This window comes from Felis catus, chromosome D1, assembly GCF_018350175.1.
Source record: "Felis catus isolate Fca126 chromosome D1, F.catus_Fca126_mat1.0, whole genome shotgun sequence".
NCBI classification, from domain to species: domain Eukaryota; kingdom Metazoa; phylum Chordata; class Mammalia; order Carnivora; family Felidae; genus Felis; species Felis catus.
This window is the reverse complement of record NC_058377.1, coordinates 62,035,460-62,053,710: the sequence shown is the minus strand read 5'-3', so window position 1 is coordinate 62,053,710 and position 18,251 is coordinate 62,035,460. Positions and strand designations below refer to the sequence as shown.

The window sequence follows — 18,251 nt, the reverse complement described above, 5'->3', positions numbered from 1 at the left end:
AGTTGCAAAAAACTAAATTCTGTGTCTGGGAAACGGTGTATATATATTTTCAATTTCTCGTTATTGTTATGAAATGATTATCAAACTCTTAATTGAAATAATAAAATAATCCTATCTCTTGAGGCACCTGGGTAACTCTGTTGGTTGAGCGTCGGACTCTTGATTTTGGCTCAGGTCATGATCTCAGGGTTGTGGGATTGAGCCCCACATCATACTCTGTGCTGAATGTGGAGTCTGCTTAAGAGTCTCTCTCACTCACCCTCTCACATGCTCATTCTCTCTCTCCGTCTCTAAAAATAAAAAACAAAAATAAAAAATGGTCATCTGTTTTTCATGATAAATATGTTTCTAAGGAAACAGATTTTTTTTTTTCAGTTTTATGTATCTTAGTAGTTTACACATCACTGGAGATCACAGAATTTCTCTTGTGATAGCTCTGAAGTTCTGGACTTTGACTTTAAGTATGAGCCTTGGCATATAATAGGTGCATAAGGAATGTTTATCAAATACACAAGTGGCAAATAATCATGCAATTTAAATTAGAGTGCAGGCATTTATTGTGGACAAAAAGAAGGCAATGAGGAAAGCAAAGCTCATTTTTCATTCAATCTTGAGGAAGGAAAATGAAGTGTGGTGGTTAGAGTCCTCTAAGAACAAATATAAAGATGACACTAACTTCCTTTGGCCAATGGGAAGGAAAAGTATGAGACGGAAAAGATTGAGATGAGGGATCGAAACCTGGACAATTGGAAGAATGGGTGGCCCAAGTCTCTTCTTCCTTCTCAAATCTCAAAAGAGATGTAGTCCAATGGTAAATATGTATCTTTATCTGTATGATGCATTCTTTTTCTAATTAAAAAAATTTTTTTAATGTTTATTTGCTTTTGAGAGAGAGACAGAGCATGAGCGGGGGAGGGGTAGAGAGAGAGGGAGACACAGAATCTGAAGCAGGCTCCAGGCTCTGAGCTGTCAGCACAGGGCCTGACGCAGGGCTCCAACCCATGAACCATTAGATCGTGACCTGAGCTGAAGTCAGACGTTTATCTGACTGAGCTACCCAGGCACCCCTGTGTGATTCATTCTCTTTTCAAATCCAGTATGTCTAATTTGGTCAGAGGCAGTCACTCAGTCACTAAATTAGTCAAGGAATCACTACTTTTGGTGTTTGTCGAGTGTCAAGGATAGTTGATGTCTGCTTTTCTCCCAGATCTAAGACGTCCTCAATGCTCATTGCTTCTTTCTCAACAACCTCTAGGAGTTACCAGTGAGTGTGAGTACCGTCTCCCTCCCCTCAGTGGTCCCAACACAGGTCACCTTTCCTCTGAATGAAACACCAGAGTTCTATGTGGTCTCTCTCCTACTCTTTTCCTGCCTCCATTCATGTGGGATTAGATTCACCATTTTACAGTAACTCTCTACATATAATTTTAGTAAGAAAGATATGTTTTTGTGGACACAGAGACTATAGTTTGACTCTATGTTCTTTTACATGGGACAGCAGTCATATATAGTTTCTTCCAAAATTATTTGATGTATTTTGAACACCATAAATAAAAATGTTATGAAGTGTAAGTAGAAAAGATAGTAGAGACAAAACACAAAAGCATAGATGAAGATTTTTTTAAAAAATAAGGTAAGAAATAGGCCAGTGTACTTTTATCTTCATGGGTTCCTATTCTCTTATTACATATGTGGGAAGATTTAAGCTCTAGAGTATGTGAGAGATAAGCATGATTTAGTTCCATAATTCGCACTGCATACAAATAAGAAGACAGTGAGATGGTCAGAGAAATAGAACTATTCCTGTTATGAAGAACAGAAAGAGATATCATCAGAAAGCTCTTAGAGAGAAGCTCCCAGTAAGGTAATTAGTCACATTCTTACCAATTATAGTTTCATTGGGTCTCCTATGTCCCTCATCTCAGTATAGAGCAGTAGAACATCCTAAATTTTCATTTAATAAAGGCTACAGACTTTTCTGGGAGCTAATATAATACAAATCTCCTTAGGTCTGGTGTGGTCCAAACATTCTAGATTATTCTGAGTACAGAGTAGATTCCAGTCAATCTTCATTCATTCATTCATTCATTCAACAATATTTACTGAATATTTGACAAATGTTTTCTAAATCTGCAGCACTGTGTTAGGTAAACTGTTTCCTACGTTGACCAAAACAGGGATGGGTGTTATGCTCCTGGTGTTTGTAATTTAGTGAGGGAACTGAGCCTCAATCATGTAACCAGACCAAAGGACATGTAACTTCAAGTTGTGTTAGGTTTTAGGACACACAGACACCAACAAAACTTTAAAAACGGTGCTCTTGAGGACAGACTCTCAGAGGAAACCAGCTTCCACTTAGGTGAGCAGAAAGCTCTTCCTGAAAGAAGCGTTATTTTCTCTAACAAAGATGGGAATCATGAGAAAAAGCCAGTCAGGTGGGAGAGGGAGGGAGGCAGAGGATTCAGGCAGAGGAGGTGAAAAACCTGTACACTGAAAATTGAAAGACTTTAATCAGAGAAATTGAGTAAGACTCAAGTAAGTGTAAAGGTATCCCATGTTCGGACTGGGAGAATTCATAGTAATAAAATGTACATATTCCCCCCAAAATCCACAGATTCAATATAATCCATATAAAAATACCAATGGCATGTTTATAGAAGTAGAAAAACTAAGCCTAAAATTTGTATGGAATTGCAAAAGCCAAGCCAAGCCGTGTTGAGAAAGAAGCACAAACCTGGGGCATCACAGTTTCTGATTTCAAACAGTATTACAAAGCTATAACAATCAAAACACTATGAAACCAGTATAAAAACAGACATATAGATAAATGGAACAGAATACAGAGGCCAGAAATAAACCCATGAATATACTGTTAACAAGGACCCGAAAATGGAAAGGATAGTCTATTCAAGAAATGGTGTTGGGGACAGTGCATATCTACATGCAAAAGAATAAAACTAGACCCTGGTCTTAGACCATTCACAAAGCTTTATTTGAAATGGACTCAAGACTTAAATTTAAGACCTGGAACTATAAAACTCCTACAGGAAAACATGGGACGATGGCTCTTTGATGTTGTTGGCAATGATTTTTTGGATATGATACCAACAGCACAGGTAAAGCAAGTAGAAATAAAATAAGTCGGACTACAACAAACTAAAAAGCTGCTTAGCAAAAGAAACATAAACACAAAGAAAAGGCAGGTATTTACAAACCATACATCTGATAAGGCGTTAATTTCTGAAATATGTAAGGAATTCATACAACTCCAGGGTAAAATAGTAATAATCTGATTAAAACAATGGGCAAAAGACCCTAATAGACCTTTTTTTCCTCAAAGAAGAAGACATTTTTTTTTGAAGTTTGTAATTTATCGGTATCCTGATTTTATTAGTTTTTAAAATTTCAAGCATACGGAAATATAGAGAATAACGCAATAAATACCCATGTGCTACCATTGAGCTTAAGGGGAAAAAAAACATATATAATTGAAGGGTGTTAACCTTCCCTAATCTTATTCCCTTCCTTCCTTCCCAATGATAATTACTATCCTAAATTGGTATGTAATACTCATATTTTTATATATCCATAAACAACATATATTGCTTTGCATGTTATTAAACTTATCATTAATGATATGTTTATTTAAAATTGTATATGTCCTGCAACTTGCTTTTTCATTTAATAGTGGCTTATAAACTTTATCTGTACATCTTGGTCTAGCTTATTCATAATTGTTGAAGAGTAGTACATTCTGCGATTTACTACTTTTTACTTATTTGTTTGTTTATTTATTTAAATTATTTTAAAAAAATTTATCCAAGTTAGTTAGCATATAGTGCAATAATGATTTAAGGAGCAGAATGCAGTGATTTATCCCCTACATATAACACCCAGTGCTCATCCCAACAAGGGTCCTCCTTAATGCCTCTTGCCCATTTAGTCCATTCCCCCACCCACAACCCCTCTAGCAACCTTCAGTTTGTACTCTATGTTTAAGTCTCTTATATTTTGTCCCTCTCCCTGTTTTTATATTATTTTTGCTTCCATTCTCTTATGTTCATCTGTTTTGTGTCTTAAATTTCTCATATGAGTGAAGACATATATTTGTCTTTTCTAATTTTGCTTAGCATAATACCCTCTAGTTCCATCCATGCTGTTGCAAATGGCAAGATTTCATTCTTTTGGATTGCCGAGTAATACTACATTGTATATACCACATCTTTATCCATTTCATTCATCAGTGGGTGGACATTTGGGTACTTTCCATACTTTGGCTATTGTTGTTAGCACTGCTATAAACATTGGGGTGCATGTGCCCCTTCGCAACAGCACACCTGTATCCCTTGGGTAAATACCTAGTAGTACAATTGCTGGGTTGTAAGGGTATTTCTATTTTTAATTTTTTGAGGAACCTCCATGCTGTTTTCCAGAGTGGCTGCACCAGTTTGCATTCCCACCAGCAGTGCAAAAGTGTTCTTCGTTCTCTGCATCCTTGCCTGAGTTGCCTGAGTTGTTCATGTCAGCCATTCTGACAGGTGTGAAGTGATATCTCATTGTGATTTTGATTTGTATTTCCCTGATGAGGAGTGATGTTGAGCATTTTTTGATGTGTGTGTTAGCAATCTGGATGTCTTCTTTGGAAAGTGTCTTCTCATATCTTTGCCCGTTTCTTCACTGGATTATTTGTTTTTTTGGGTGTTGAGTTTGGTAAGTTCTTTACAGATTTTGGGTACTAACCCTTAATCTGATATGTCATTTGCAAATATCTTCTCTCATTCTGTCAGTTACCTTTTAGTTTTGCTGATTGTTTCCTTTGCCATGCAGAAGCTTTTTATCTTGATGAGGTCCAAATAGTTCATTTAGCGTTTGTTTCCCTTGCCTCTGGAGACATGTTCAGTAATAAGTTGCTGAGGCCGAGGTCAAAGCGGTTTTTGCCTGCTTTCTTCTCGAGGTTATTTATGGCTTCCTGTCTTACATTTGGGTCTTTCATCCATTTTGAGTTTACTTTTATGTATGGAGTAAGAAGGAAGAAGACATTTGAGTGGGCAACAGGTACATGAAAATGTGCTCAGCATCACTAATCATCATGGACATGCACATTAGAAGCATAGTCTGAAATCATCTCACAGTTGTTAGGATGGCTAATGTCAAAAAGACGATAACAAATGTTGGCGTGGAAGTGGAGAAAAAGGAGTATGCTGCTGGCAGGAATGTAAATGGTTACAGCCATTATGGCAAACAGTATGAATGATCCTCAAAAAATTAAAACTCTCATATGATTCAGCCATCTTACATCTGAGTACATATTGGAAGAAAGCAAAATTTGTCTCTTGAAGAGATTATCTGCACTCCCATGTTCATTGCAGCATTGTTCACAATAAACAAAATATGGAAAGAACTCGTGTCCGTGTTTGGATGAGTAGATATATGTACATCACATTTTATACGAGGGAATATTATTTAGACATGAGAAAGAATGAAATCTTGCCTTTTGCAACAACATGGATGAAGTGCATTATGCTAAGTGAAATGAGCCAGATAGAGAAAGACAAATGCTGTGTGGTATCATTTGTATGTGGAATCTAAAAATAAAAAATCAGACTCATAAAAACAAAGAGTAAAATGATTGTTCCTAGGGGCTGGGTTGGGGGGACACAAGAAGATGTTGGAGAAAAGGTCCAAAATTTCACTTATAAGATGAATAAGTTCTAGAGATCTAATGTTAGGCACAATGACTATACTTTATAATACTGTATTGTTTCCTTGAAATTTACTAAGAGAGTAGATGATAAGTGTTCTCACTAAACACACACACATACACACACACACACAACGATATGACATGTTAACCAACTTGATTGTGGTAAAATTTCACAATATATATATATATATATATATATATATATATATATATGAAATCATCACTTAGTACACTTTATATATAATTTTATTTGCCATTTATACCTGAATAAATCTGAAAAAAATAAGAAAGTAAACATTTATGGATGAACAGATGGCAAGATGCTTACTTAGAAAGGAAGAAAGAGAGAGGAAGGAAGGAAGGAAAGAAGGAAGGAATGAAGGAAGGAAGAAAGGCAAGGAAGTAGCACATGAGAAGACACAGAGCTGAAAAGTCTCTGTGCATTACAGGAACTGGAATCTAATGTGGGGGGGAAGGGGTTAGATAGACAGAATACAAAATGGTAATGTTGCAGAAGATTGGAAAACCCAGATCATTTTAAGGAGTGTAATATTCTAAGAACAATGGGAAGTCATAGGAATTCTATAATTTTTTTTGAAGTTTTCTGATTTTGAGAGAGAGAGAGAGAGGAGAGAGAGATCATGAGCAGGGAGGGGCAGGGAGAAGGAAAGACAGAATCCCAAGCGGGATCTGTGCCATTATTGCAGAGCCCAACATGGGACCTGAACTCACAAACCATGAGACCTGAACCAAGATCAAGAGTTAGACACTTAACCAACTGAGCCACCTGGGCACCCCGGAAGTCATAGGAATTTTAATCAAGGCAGCAACTAAGTCCAAATTGTATTTTAAAACATTATTCCTAAATCTATTGTTTTTTACGGGGTTTGTCATAGTTTGGGGCGGTGGTGGCTCCCTGGATTCAGCAGTCACTCTACTACCCTTTCACATACATTTTAACCCTCAGGAGGTGGGCAGCCTCTTTGCTCAAGAAAACACTTAACCCCTCAACCGCCTGAAGGAAAGGCAATTTCACCACAAATTAGAAACAAAACAATAGAAAAGCTTTGCTCAGCCTACATGAAAAAACTCCGATTTCATTCTGTGCAAAATAATGAAATAGCAGTTCAAGTAATTGATAGGGGCCAAACTCAGCGTGTATAAAATATTCAAATAGGCATAAGGAAATTCCTCCCTACTCATTTCACCACTAAATCACTTTTTTTTTTCCACGTTTTTATTTTTGGGACAGAGAGAGGCAGAGCATGAACGGGGGAGGGGCAGAGAGAGAGGGAGACACAGAATCGGAAACAGGCTCCAGGCTCTGAGCCATCAGCCCAGAGCCCGACGCGGGGCTCGAACTCACGGACCGCGAGATCATGACCTGGCTGAAGTCGGACGCTTAACCGACTGCGCCACCCAGGCGCCCCTAAATCACTTTTTTTAAAAGTAACATGATTTTAAGTTAAACATACTGCTACAGACACGGTGGTGATTGAATTGTAGGAAATACCATTTTGAAATAGTGGGTCAGGACTCCTATGGGGCATCCTAGACAGAGGGCCAGTTGTCCATTAAGGTGCTACCCTTCGATCTTGCGAATAGAACCATAATATCTGTGTGTAAAATAATAGTTTTTGATGATATTTAAGGAAGTGGGAAGGCTGAGAGGTGTGACTCAATTTTTTAGGATGTAAATTATAAATAAAGTGGGAAGGGGCACCGGGGCACATTCCTATTTAGTCCAGTGGAAATCATTAACTGAGACAATGATTTTTATTAGCCCAAGACAATGATTTTTATTAGACAACACTAAGCTGCAAGTTCTACATAACCTTCTGATTGGACCAGGTGTTCACATGAGACTCATTCAAGTTTCCATAACCAGCTCTGCTCCACATAATCAACAAAGGAATGCAGACGTTTCCGGAAGGGGACAGATTACACCAAAGGTAAGGATTGTACACTTATATGACTTAAACATATCTCCTCTTCCTGTAAAATATTGGCCAAGGAACTTCCACTTCTAGTACATCAAACAAAACACCATTGTGCATTTGACCGTTGTTTTCAACAGTCTTGCGATACAGGATTTAAAACGATAGCCATTGGAACAAATGAAAGTTTTGTACAGTGTGTCCAACCAGAAGGAACTATGCCTGTGGATGAGACAAAGACCAACAATTGGCAATTTGGGGTCCACTACTCAGGGTTATTGACCAATGTCTATGCAAGCATAGAGACAGAGACTCTGGCTGTGCCGTCCCAGGGACAGTGACCTGGCTGCTGATCTGAGGGATAAGCGCCTGTCAGGTCTAAACAGACCTGGGCCTCCAAGCCACCAAGAGTGTAGGTGGGCATATCTGGTAGTCTTCCCACAAGATTGTACTTTATTGTTCATATTGGTTTTTACCAATAAAAATTATATTAGTGTTTCAATTGAGGTTGAGTCCCATTAAGGAAAACGTAAAGATAAGAGGAAAATAAACATGAAGACTGACAAAACTACTGGAAGTAGCAGGTGCCAGGACTCAGAGGTGAGAACAGAACAGGATTGAAGCGAAGGGAGGACATGATCAGATACACAAGGTAGGAGGAGCAGTGTGCAGAGGGGAGAGGCAGGAGGGAGACACAAGGAAATACGCTGATCCTTTAGGAAGCCATGAGAGTGATGTAGGTAAGAAGTGAAGGTAGCTGGACAATGAGAAAGAAAAGGGAATGGCTCGAGGGCATTTTAAAAGGGCTCAGCAGCACATTTTTATAAGAAACCTGAATCCTCATGAGCAGTAAAGTGACATTTGCTGATCCTGGGAGCACTAAGAGCAGGGCTAGGGTGGGGAGTGGATGCAGTTCAGGACGTGATGGATTTCAAATAAAAATGGGATGTTCAGGCAAAGATATTGCAAAACAGCAGCCACTGGATTGCCAAGGGCAACATACTGACTTTGGCCATCAAAGGAAATAGCGCCCAGGATCTGCTCTCCTCTGCCTCCGTAGAGGCAGTGCCAACCCACTTTCTTGTTTTCCGGTTGTAATGCTCACATCCACATATGCATTGGGCCCCCAGGGGAAAACAAGGCACAGAGATCCACTGTGGAGCCTATGAAGGCAGATGCTGGGGCCCCACTTTGAAGGCAGTAGAGCATCTTGACATGGGCCATGTGAGCAGTTTAACAAGGGCTCAGTGAGCCCGCACTGTGTTAAACATTTTCACAAGCACTGTTCTATCTAGTTGGTCACCCTTCTAGAATCTCGAGAGGTAGGTACTGTATTACCACCTTCTTGCACACATTAAGTGCGTCATCCAAGCCCTTTAGCACAGAGGCAAGGACATGAGCTGGAACCTGAGGAGATGTAGCAGGTGGGCATGTGCACAGCCATGTCCCGTAGGCATACGGGCTCACGTGTGATGCAAAACATAAAAATAAACAACTGTAGGCAATAGGAACTGCCAGGCATGGGCAGGGTTAATGTGAACTTCTTTCCATTCTCCCCTTGAGAGTGATAGGATGTCCCTGAGGCCCTATTTACCTCTTCCTCCCCCCCATTGAACATCAGCCAGAAATAATAAATGGGCAGGGAATCTACCTGTCCACCAGTCCCGGGCTTTCCCGTCCATTGTTTTCTTTGTTTGGTGTGTTTGCACCTCCTGCAGTTTCTGGCTATCTCTCAGCATGACCTTTCTTCTTCTGGTCTGGCCCAATCTCCATGAATAGGTGAGTGTTGGCTGTTTGTGGTGTGGGGCCTGGACCAGGATTGGCCAGAAAGAGGGGTTGGGTGAATGCTCAGGGCTCCATTTCCAGAAGACACGCACTGAGACTGTCGCTTCCTTTCTGGAGTGATTTCCACTTAGAAGTCCAGGTCATGGTCACACGACTCACACAGATACTCCATTTAAGGGACCACAAAAGATTTGAACGGATGCACAGTCATACACCTGGGTTAAGCATGGCCAAGTAACTGAGTTCAGCAAACTTCTGGGTCCGACATGTGACAAGGACTCACCGTCCTCACCTAAAACTTGGGATAAGTGTGCAGATGTGTGTGTGTGTGTGTGTGTGTGTGTGCCGGGGATACTCTGGTTAGTATATGCATCTGTCTGTCTCTGTCATCTGATGATACAGGTGATATCAAATATGATCTATTATTTGTCCTTATAATAAATGAGAATTATAGATATTAGGCTCTTTTGAAAAATGTGGGACCTAAGGATTATCGTTCAGGTATGTCCACACAGGTTGACAATAAATATGGATCTGGGACGAAAGTGCTCACCCATCTGGCTCCATAGCATATCCTTTTGGCCCATCCTTTACTGAGATACTGTGGCATCTGTGTGTGTGTGTGTGTGTGTGTGTGTGTGTGTGTGTGTGTGTGTGTGTATGCGCTTATCTACCATAATGCTATACACACAAAATTTAATAAAATGAGTACTTATGTTTTATATCATCCATTACCTGAGTCTTATTTAAATTCCCACAATTATACATCATATTCCATTACTGATTTGTTTCAACAGAATCCAATCAAGAATTTCTTCTTTCACTTTCTTAAATTCATTTAATCTAGAAAAGTATTTTGAACATCTATGTTCCCTGTACTCTATTGGTGGCACTGACTTGGTGAACTGACCGGACTCTTTCATAGATTGCCCCACATTCCAGATTCATCTGACCTTAGAATGACAAGCCTCAGAGTTCACTCGCCCCATGTGTGTCTGTATGTGTGTTTGTAGATGCTTGGATGACTGTATGAAGATGCGTTGTGTCTGAGTGCATGACACACAAAAACTAGAGAAGATCCCTCCTCGCATAGGTGTGAATAAAGGACGACCTCACAGGAGCTGGGAGAGAAGCGATTCCAAGCACTGGTTTCAAGGACCTGATGTGGGTTTTGTTCTAGGACGTGACCAGCACATGGATGGAACTTTTCACAAGAAGCCTGAACAACCTAATCAGCTCTCTCCTGTTGGTGACAGGTGGTGACTAGGTGCCCTCCATGCTTAAGAACCAGATGAAGGTCACTCAGCTGGAGAGCAGGAATACTCAGCAAATGGGAGCTGGACTGTGGCCACCTTTGAACAGTGAATGTGTTCCCAGAGCCCAGAACCTAATACAAAGGAGATGCTATGGAGGAGGGTTTTGTTGCTCCAAGAAAAGTGTTTTTACACCTTTTTACTGATAGAAATGGGGGGTTCAGAAAGAAAAGAAGAGAGTATTTTGTTTCCCTTTCCCAAAAGCAGAAGAGTGATGAAAGTAAGTCTGACGAGCTGGGTCTTAGAATGAGCTAAAACGCGGGGGTTGGCACAAGGCTGAACATGAGCTTGGCCTTGTAAGTCCAGGAATCGTAGGTGTAGGAACATCACCATCTTCCTCTCCCAGTGCTGCTCCTGGGAGTGCTTGGCCTTGCTCTGTGGTTGGTTATGTGTAGATTATAAGTAACTTCCTATGTACTGACATCACTGGAGGAAGAAGAAGGTAAGGAAACTAGTCTTTGAAAGAGCAGCTTTGCAAGTAAAAACGTACATGGCAACTAGCAGTTCCATAATTCATTTGTGAAATATGTTGTTTATATTTTTGTCGCCATGTGTTTGTATGATGTGCGCCTTGTGTATGATGTGTATGGTGTATGCATATGTGTAAGGTCTGTGTGAGTATGTGTGACACAGAGAGCAAGGTGCTAGGGGGAGTGTATCTTGTAGGAGCATAGGTAGGTGAATCTATTATGGTGAAATGTATGAGAGAATGTAAGTATAGATCAGGGAATATTTGAGATCATAAATATAAATTGTGTGTATCTGAGACAATGTATCTCGAGGGGCCTGTGTTTATATCCAATAGGATATGAGTTTATGAGGACACACTTGTCTTCTGGACAGAAATCTCAACTTGGAGTGTTATTAGTTCAAATGTTAGGATGTTATACAGCTGTATAGCTAAGGGGTACTTGAAAATGAGTTTTGTGTGTGTGTGTGGGGAGGAGAGGAGTAAGGACCCAAGAACTTCACTAGATGGAACTTTGCTAATTTTTCTTTGTTATACGTATTATCCAGTGTAGAGTAGGAACTCAATTTGTGTTTGCTGAATTGACTATATTTTTGCATGGCCATGAAGGGGTGTTGACCTCACAAAACTGAGAGCCATGGTCATCACAGATCCTTGAAAGAGCAAGCAAGTATCCTGGGACAAATTTTGAAATTCCACATGACAGAGCAAGCAGATCTTGTCAAGGTCTTGTCAAGACCAAGCAAACAATAATGTCTGTGAATTCACAGAAACTATTTCCACCTGGAAAAAGTATGTGCTGTAATTTTAAACTGGTATCAGTGGCATACCATAAAATGAGAAGAGTGATTGCAGCCCATCTGGAAAGCTGCTTGGAGGAGTTGTGTACAGGGCAAAGGTGGCCAGAAGAATGAACATATTCTCGTTAGGTAGTATGACTATATATCTCAATATATCTGAGACAATCCAGGATTATGCAAGTTCCCTGCAGTCGTTTTAATATCAACCTATTTTCACTTCAAAGGTGTCCCACGTTGAATGATAAATCATCTTACCTTTAGGAGTCAATAGTCATGAGTGGTTGGAAGTGAGAGTGACTCACGTGACCCTAACTACTCTCTACTACCCTCTGTCCTCAGGACCTGAGGCCTGTGTCACCGTGTTCGACCATGGTCACTTTCAACCTGAGCAATTACAACCCAGGACCCTTCATTCTGGTGGGGATCCCAGGCCTGGAGCAATGCCATGTGTGGATTGGGATTCCCTTCTGTATCATCTACATTGTGGCCGTGGTGGGAAACTGCATCCTTCTCTACCTCATCACGGTGGAGCGTAGCCTTCACGAACCCATGTTTTCCTTTCTCGCCATGCTGGCCATGACTGACCTCGTCCTGTCCACAGCTGGTGTTCCCAGGACACTCAGTATCTTTTGGCTCGGGGCTCGAGAAATCACATTCCCAGGGTGTCTTACACAAATGTTCTTCCTCCACTATAGTTTTGTCCTGGATTCAGCCATCCTGATGGCCATGGCATTTGACCGCTACGTGGCCATCTGCTCTCCCCTGAGGTACACCACTATTCTGACTCCCAGGACCATCATCAAGATTGCAGTGGGCATCTCCTTTCGAAGCTTCTGCATTATCCTTCCAGTTGTATTCTTGCTCACACGCCTGCCTTTCTGCAGGACACGCATCATACCGCACACATACTGTGAGCACATAGGTGTTGCCCGGCTCGCCTGTGCTGACATCTCCGTCAACATCTGGTATGGCTTTGGTGTCCCCATCATGACGGTCATCTCAGATGTGATTCTCATTGCCGTTTCTTACAGCCTCATCCTCCGTGCCGTCTTCCGCCTCCCTTCCCGGGATGCCCGCCACAAAGCCCTTGGCACGTGTGGTTCCCATGTCTGTGTCATCCTCATGTTTTATACACCCGCCTTTTTCTCCATCCTTGCCCATCGCTTTGGACACAATGTCTCCCGCACTTTCCACATCCTGTTTGCCAACCTCTACATAGTTATTCCCCCTGCACTCAACCCCATTGTCTATGGAGTGAAGACCAAGCAGATCCGAGATAAGGTCATACTTTTGTTTTCCACCAAGGCTACGGAATGATGTTTCAATGTGCTATGGAAAAGCAGATATCATTGTATAGGGGATATTAATGTAGCAAGACTGAGAAAATAGCTAATTCTAATTGAAGTGAGAACTGCCTGCAGGTGCTTTTGCATACAAGGAAAATGGTGTGGTCTCTTTAAAGGACTTTCATTATTCTATACATAAAAAAATCCTTGATGGTGTGTTTGCTTCTGGAATATGAAGTTGTATAGGATATGATCAAGAAGAAGAGGTGAAAACAGAGAGCTGACTTAGCGTAAATGGACAAAGGAATACAAATTTGGAAATTGACATTTGACTCTGTGGAGAGAGAAAAGTGTGTTATGCACAACAGAGACCCTGAGGAAGTGAGACTAAAAGTGAAAATATCAACAAATAACTCATTATTGAGGGGATTGGTAGATGGATTTAGGACATTTATGATAATATTCAGTTGTCACTAGTGTTCATCATGTGCTTCTGCCATTCACTTTATATTCCCTCTCCCCCCAACAGACACACACATAAAATCATTCAGTACCAGAGCTAGGAGCAGCACGATCAACCAGCAGTGCTGTGACGGGGAGGAGAGAGCATGTATTTCTCAACACCTGCATTCTAGCTCCAGTGCTGGCAGAAGAGAGGAGCTTCTAGGCTCCAAGACACTGAGAAAGTGAGCTGCAGAGATGTGCCAGGAGATCTAAAGCCAGTTCAGTGAGAACGCAAAGTAGATGTTTAACCCCATTTGCAGAAGACCTGTGGGACTTTTATCGACAGAGTGTGTTTCCTGGACTGGAAGAGAGAATCAATTACAAGACACATCAGTGCAGTGAAGGGGGATGAGGAGAGAAAATCTACAAGAAAGTGATGCATCCATGGTAAGATGCATCTAGTTCCACAGGATTACATTAGAGACAACACTGCTGTGTTCACAAAAAGATCTAGAGTTCTTACAATAAATCTTTTTTCTTCTTTTGACCATTATCCGCCGATGTGGAATTATTTGTTGGGTACTCACTGTATTGCAACACGGTTCTAAGCATTCGGGAAATGAAGGTTAACGACACAAAGACTCTGCCCTGCGTTTGTGGAGCTTATATTCTCAGGAGAGTGACACACGAGAAACGAGAGAACAAGTTCTACACCTTCAAAGAGGGATGTAACCGATGGAAAAATGCAGCGAATACAGTGATGCACTACAAGTGGACGAGGAGGATAGGGCAGCGAGGACAGCAAAGGCAAAGGCCCTGGGGCAGGACACAGTGTGACGTGACTGTGCACAGAGCGGAGGCCAGCGTGTCTGGAGCAGAGCGAGGCGGGGATGCAGGAGCAGGGAGGAGGGGGGAGCGTGGCCGGGTCCTGTGGGGCTGGAATCATCGGAACCTCATTGTAGGAGGAGGAAACTGATGCCAGCAGAGTGAACGTGACTTTTCCAAGGCACACAGCGGGGCGGTCATCAATGTGGAGCTACACTAGACTCTGCCAAGCCCCAGTTCAGAGTTTTCCCCACTTGACATAACCTCACTCTCGTAAAAAAGAAAACATGAGTAGGAATATCAGAGCCCATTTTTCTTCTTTCTGTGAAGCCTCTTGTCATAAATTAAGCCACATCCTTCTAAGGGAGGAGCCTGCTTTCTGTGCCAGCTGCTAGAAATGCCCTGAAGAGATGATCTTTTACTCTCTTCTGATTATTTCCATTCTGCTGAGAACATGGATTAGCCAATGCTTTTATTTTTAAAGTTTACCAAGGAAGACATAGTAAATAAATAGATTCTGAGCTATTTATTTTGTATTTTTATTATTTTTATTTATTATTATTTCATAAATTTATTTATTTTTGAGAGAGAGAGAGAGAGAGAGAGAGAGAGAGAGAGAGAGAACACTAGCAGGAAAGGGGCAGAGACAGAGACACAAAATCCAGAGCAGGCTCCAGTCTCTGAGCTGTCTGTACAGAACCTGAATCAGGGCTCAAACTTGTGAACCAGGAGATCATGAACTGAGCTGAAGTTGGACTCCTAACCGACTGAGCCACCCAGGCGTCCCTAGACTGAGCTAACTTAAGAGTACATATTCATTTCATTGTGGTAGGGAGTCAAACTCGTGGTTATTCACCAACAGGCATGAATGGCTCACATGAAAGCCTAAAGACCTAGAAAAACCAACATAGGAAGCAATTGTCTCCTGCACTGTCTCCCTTACCCTCTCCCACTATCTTTGGGCCAGTTATATGTTATTATGTTTCTACTTCTTTCCCAGGACAGTTCATTTATTTCTGTGACTTATGGCCTCTTTTCTGGTAACTCTCTATCTCAGTTTTCAAAAGAGCATCCTGATAAATCTCAGTGTGTTTTCCTACTTCATAGGCTTGGTATTAGGAGTACATGAAAAATGTAGATCAACGTGGATAGCAGACTGTAAAATACTAATCTAATGTCAGGTTAGTAGTTGACTAATTACCACTGCCGTTCTCATCTGGAAGCAGAATCTCAGCAGCATGTGCAACTCTGAGCTCATCATTGTCATTTAAAATCCTCCCTCCACTGTACTGTGCATTGGAGGAAAAAACAGGTTAAGTCTGGTGTTTCTCTTCCCTCAAGGTCCGATCTCCTCCCCGGCTGCCCCAATGGCTCTTTGTGGTGACACTGGCTGCAAACATTCCGTTCCAGTGTCAGACTAGGAATGAAATTATGTGTTGTGGTTGGATTTAAAAGACAATAATTATGCAAATATCAGCAGGTAACTTTCTCATACGTAAGTTATCGTTTCCTATACGTTGTTTTTATAAATTCCCCATCCCTTATATTAAATATAAAATACGTTGACCTTATCAATGGGGGATGAAACCGTCTTATTATCCCATCATCAGAATTTAGAGCTGTATTCTACAGATATAGGGATCCATGAATGTGTCTCTCTAAACCCTCTCCTCCAAACTTTCCACATGTGACCATTCTCAAGCTGTCTGTGATTCCATTGTGTTGCCTCTTATATTTTAGCTCTCGATGCCTAGTCACCCCACCGTCCTGTTTACCCGCACCTTAGCCAGACACTTGCACACTGTACCTAGACCGGATAGTGTACTTATGTCTTATATTGTAAGAAAATGACAACTAAATGTAGGTTTGTGCTCAGAAGAATAATGTAGGGCTTATTAAAAATGAGGAATGGAATAGATTTCAATGTCTGTCTTAGAGGTAAGGAGGCAGTTGGAGATTTTTATGTTATATACCTGCCACTTTGAACCTATACTTTCAAATAAATAAATAAATAAATAAATAAAATTCAACAGGTAAAAAACTCAATTTAAAAAATAAAATCAAATATTTCTAAATTCTAAATGGAACTGCAAGTTTATCTCACTACCTATTTGATGATTACAAAAAATACATAGAAATTCAAATGTCCATTGAATTTTATAATTCTTTAAGTAGGTATATATGCATATCTCTAAGAGCCAATGTGTTGATTAAAATAATTGCATAGAGATATTAATTATGGTTACTTAGAGATTCATCAGTAATGGTGTATTATTGACATTTATGTCTCTCAGCTAAATCTGTATGGAATGTTAAAGTAAATTTTTTTTAATTTAAAACATTTTAAAAATTAATATGTCCTAAAAATCTAAAAATAGAATTATCTTACGACCCAGCAATTGCACTACTAGGTATTTACCCAAGGGATACAGGTGTGCTGTTTCGAAGAGACACACGCACCCCCATGGTTATAGCAATGCTTTCAACAATAGCTCAAGTATGGAAAGAGCCCGAATGTCCATCGATGATGAATGGATAAAGAAGATGTGGTATACATATATAATGGAGTATTATTTGGCAATCAAAAATAATGAAATCTTGCCACTTGCAACTACGTGGATGGAACTAGAGGGTATTATGCTAAGTGACATTAGTCAGAGAAAGACAGAAATCATATGACTTCACTCATATGAGGGCTTTAAGAGGCAAAATAGATGAACATAAGGGAAGGGAAAAAATAATATAAAAACAGGGAGGGGGACAAAACAGGAGAGACTCATAAATATGGAGACCAAACAGAGGGTTACTGGAAGGGCTGTAGGAGGGGGGAAGGGCTAAATGCATAGGGGGCATTAAGGAATTCACTCCTGAAATCATTGTTGCACTACATGCTAGCTAATTCGGATATAAATTTGAAAAAAATAAACTAAAAAAAAGTTTAAAACTATTTTATAAGGCATTAAAAAATAACAGTCACTCTGCTGTGTTTTTTTTTTTTTAATGTTTATTTATTTTTGAGACAGAGAGAGACAGAGCATGAACAGGGGAGGGGCAGAGAGAGAGAGGGAGACACAGAATCCGAAACAGGCTCCAGGCTCCGAGCTGTCAGCACAGAGCCCGACGCGGGGCTCGAACTCACGGACCGTGAGATCATGACCTGAGCCGAAGTCGGACGCTTAACCGACCAAGCCACCCAGGCGCCCCATCCGCTGTGGTTTTAATCAGCTTCGGGGCTATCACACAAGGAAGACAGTCATCTGGAGTTAACACATTTTTACAATTCCCCATTCTTATTCCTTATTCTGTTTAGCTGCTCCATTTTTCCTAACAAGACTTCTGATGTAAGCTTGTTACAATCTTGTTAGCACTGCAGTTCTTGTCCATTGCTGCCACTGTTCCATCAGAACAACTTCGACACCAAACGTAAAGCCTTTGTTGGTATTTGTATCCTTCATAGTTTTATATCAGTTCAGAGTTAGTTGGGTTTGTTGGCAACTTTAGAAAGAATAACTCCTCCTTCAAGTCACTGCTATGTGCAAATCACACATATAATAAAATTATGATGTTGGGCAACGAAAAATACTTTAAAGCTTTATTTGCTCTGTGAGTTGGCTTCTGTAACATGACCCAGTTCCCAAACATGTGGTGCCGTGCTGTCATTGCAAAATGGGCAGCCGGCCTACGGCAA

General features: G+C 40.7%; 1 protein-coding gene across 1 annotated transcript; it reads left to right on the top strand.

Moving 5' to 3' along the window:
* Nucleotides 1-12,377: 12,377 nt before the first annotated feature.
* LOC123380272 (olfactory receptor 52H1) lies at nt 12,378-13,325 on the top strand. Its single transcript, XM_045038125.1, has one exon. The coding sequence runs from the start codon at nt 12,378-12,380 to the stop codon at nt 13,323-13,325; it is 948 nt and encodes a 315-aa protein (XP_044894060.1).
* The last annotated feature ends 4,926 nt before the right edge of the window (nt 13,326-18,251 follow it).

Excerpts from the sequence above, each read along its gene's own strand:
- LOC123380272 (XM_045038125.1), top strand. The coding sequence starts at position 12,378 with ATGGTCACTTTCAACCTGAGCAATTACAACCCAGGACCCTTCATTCTG.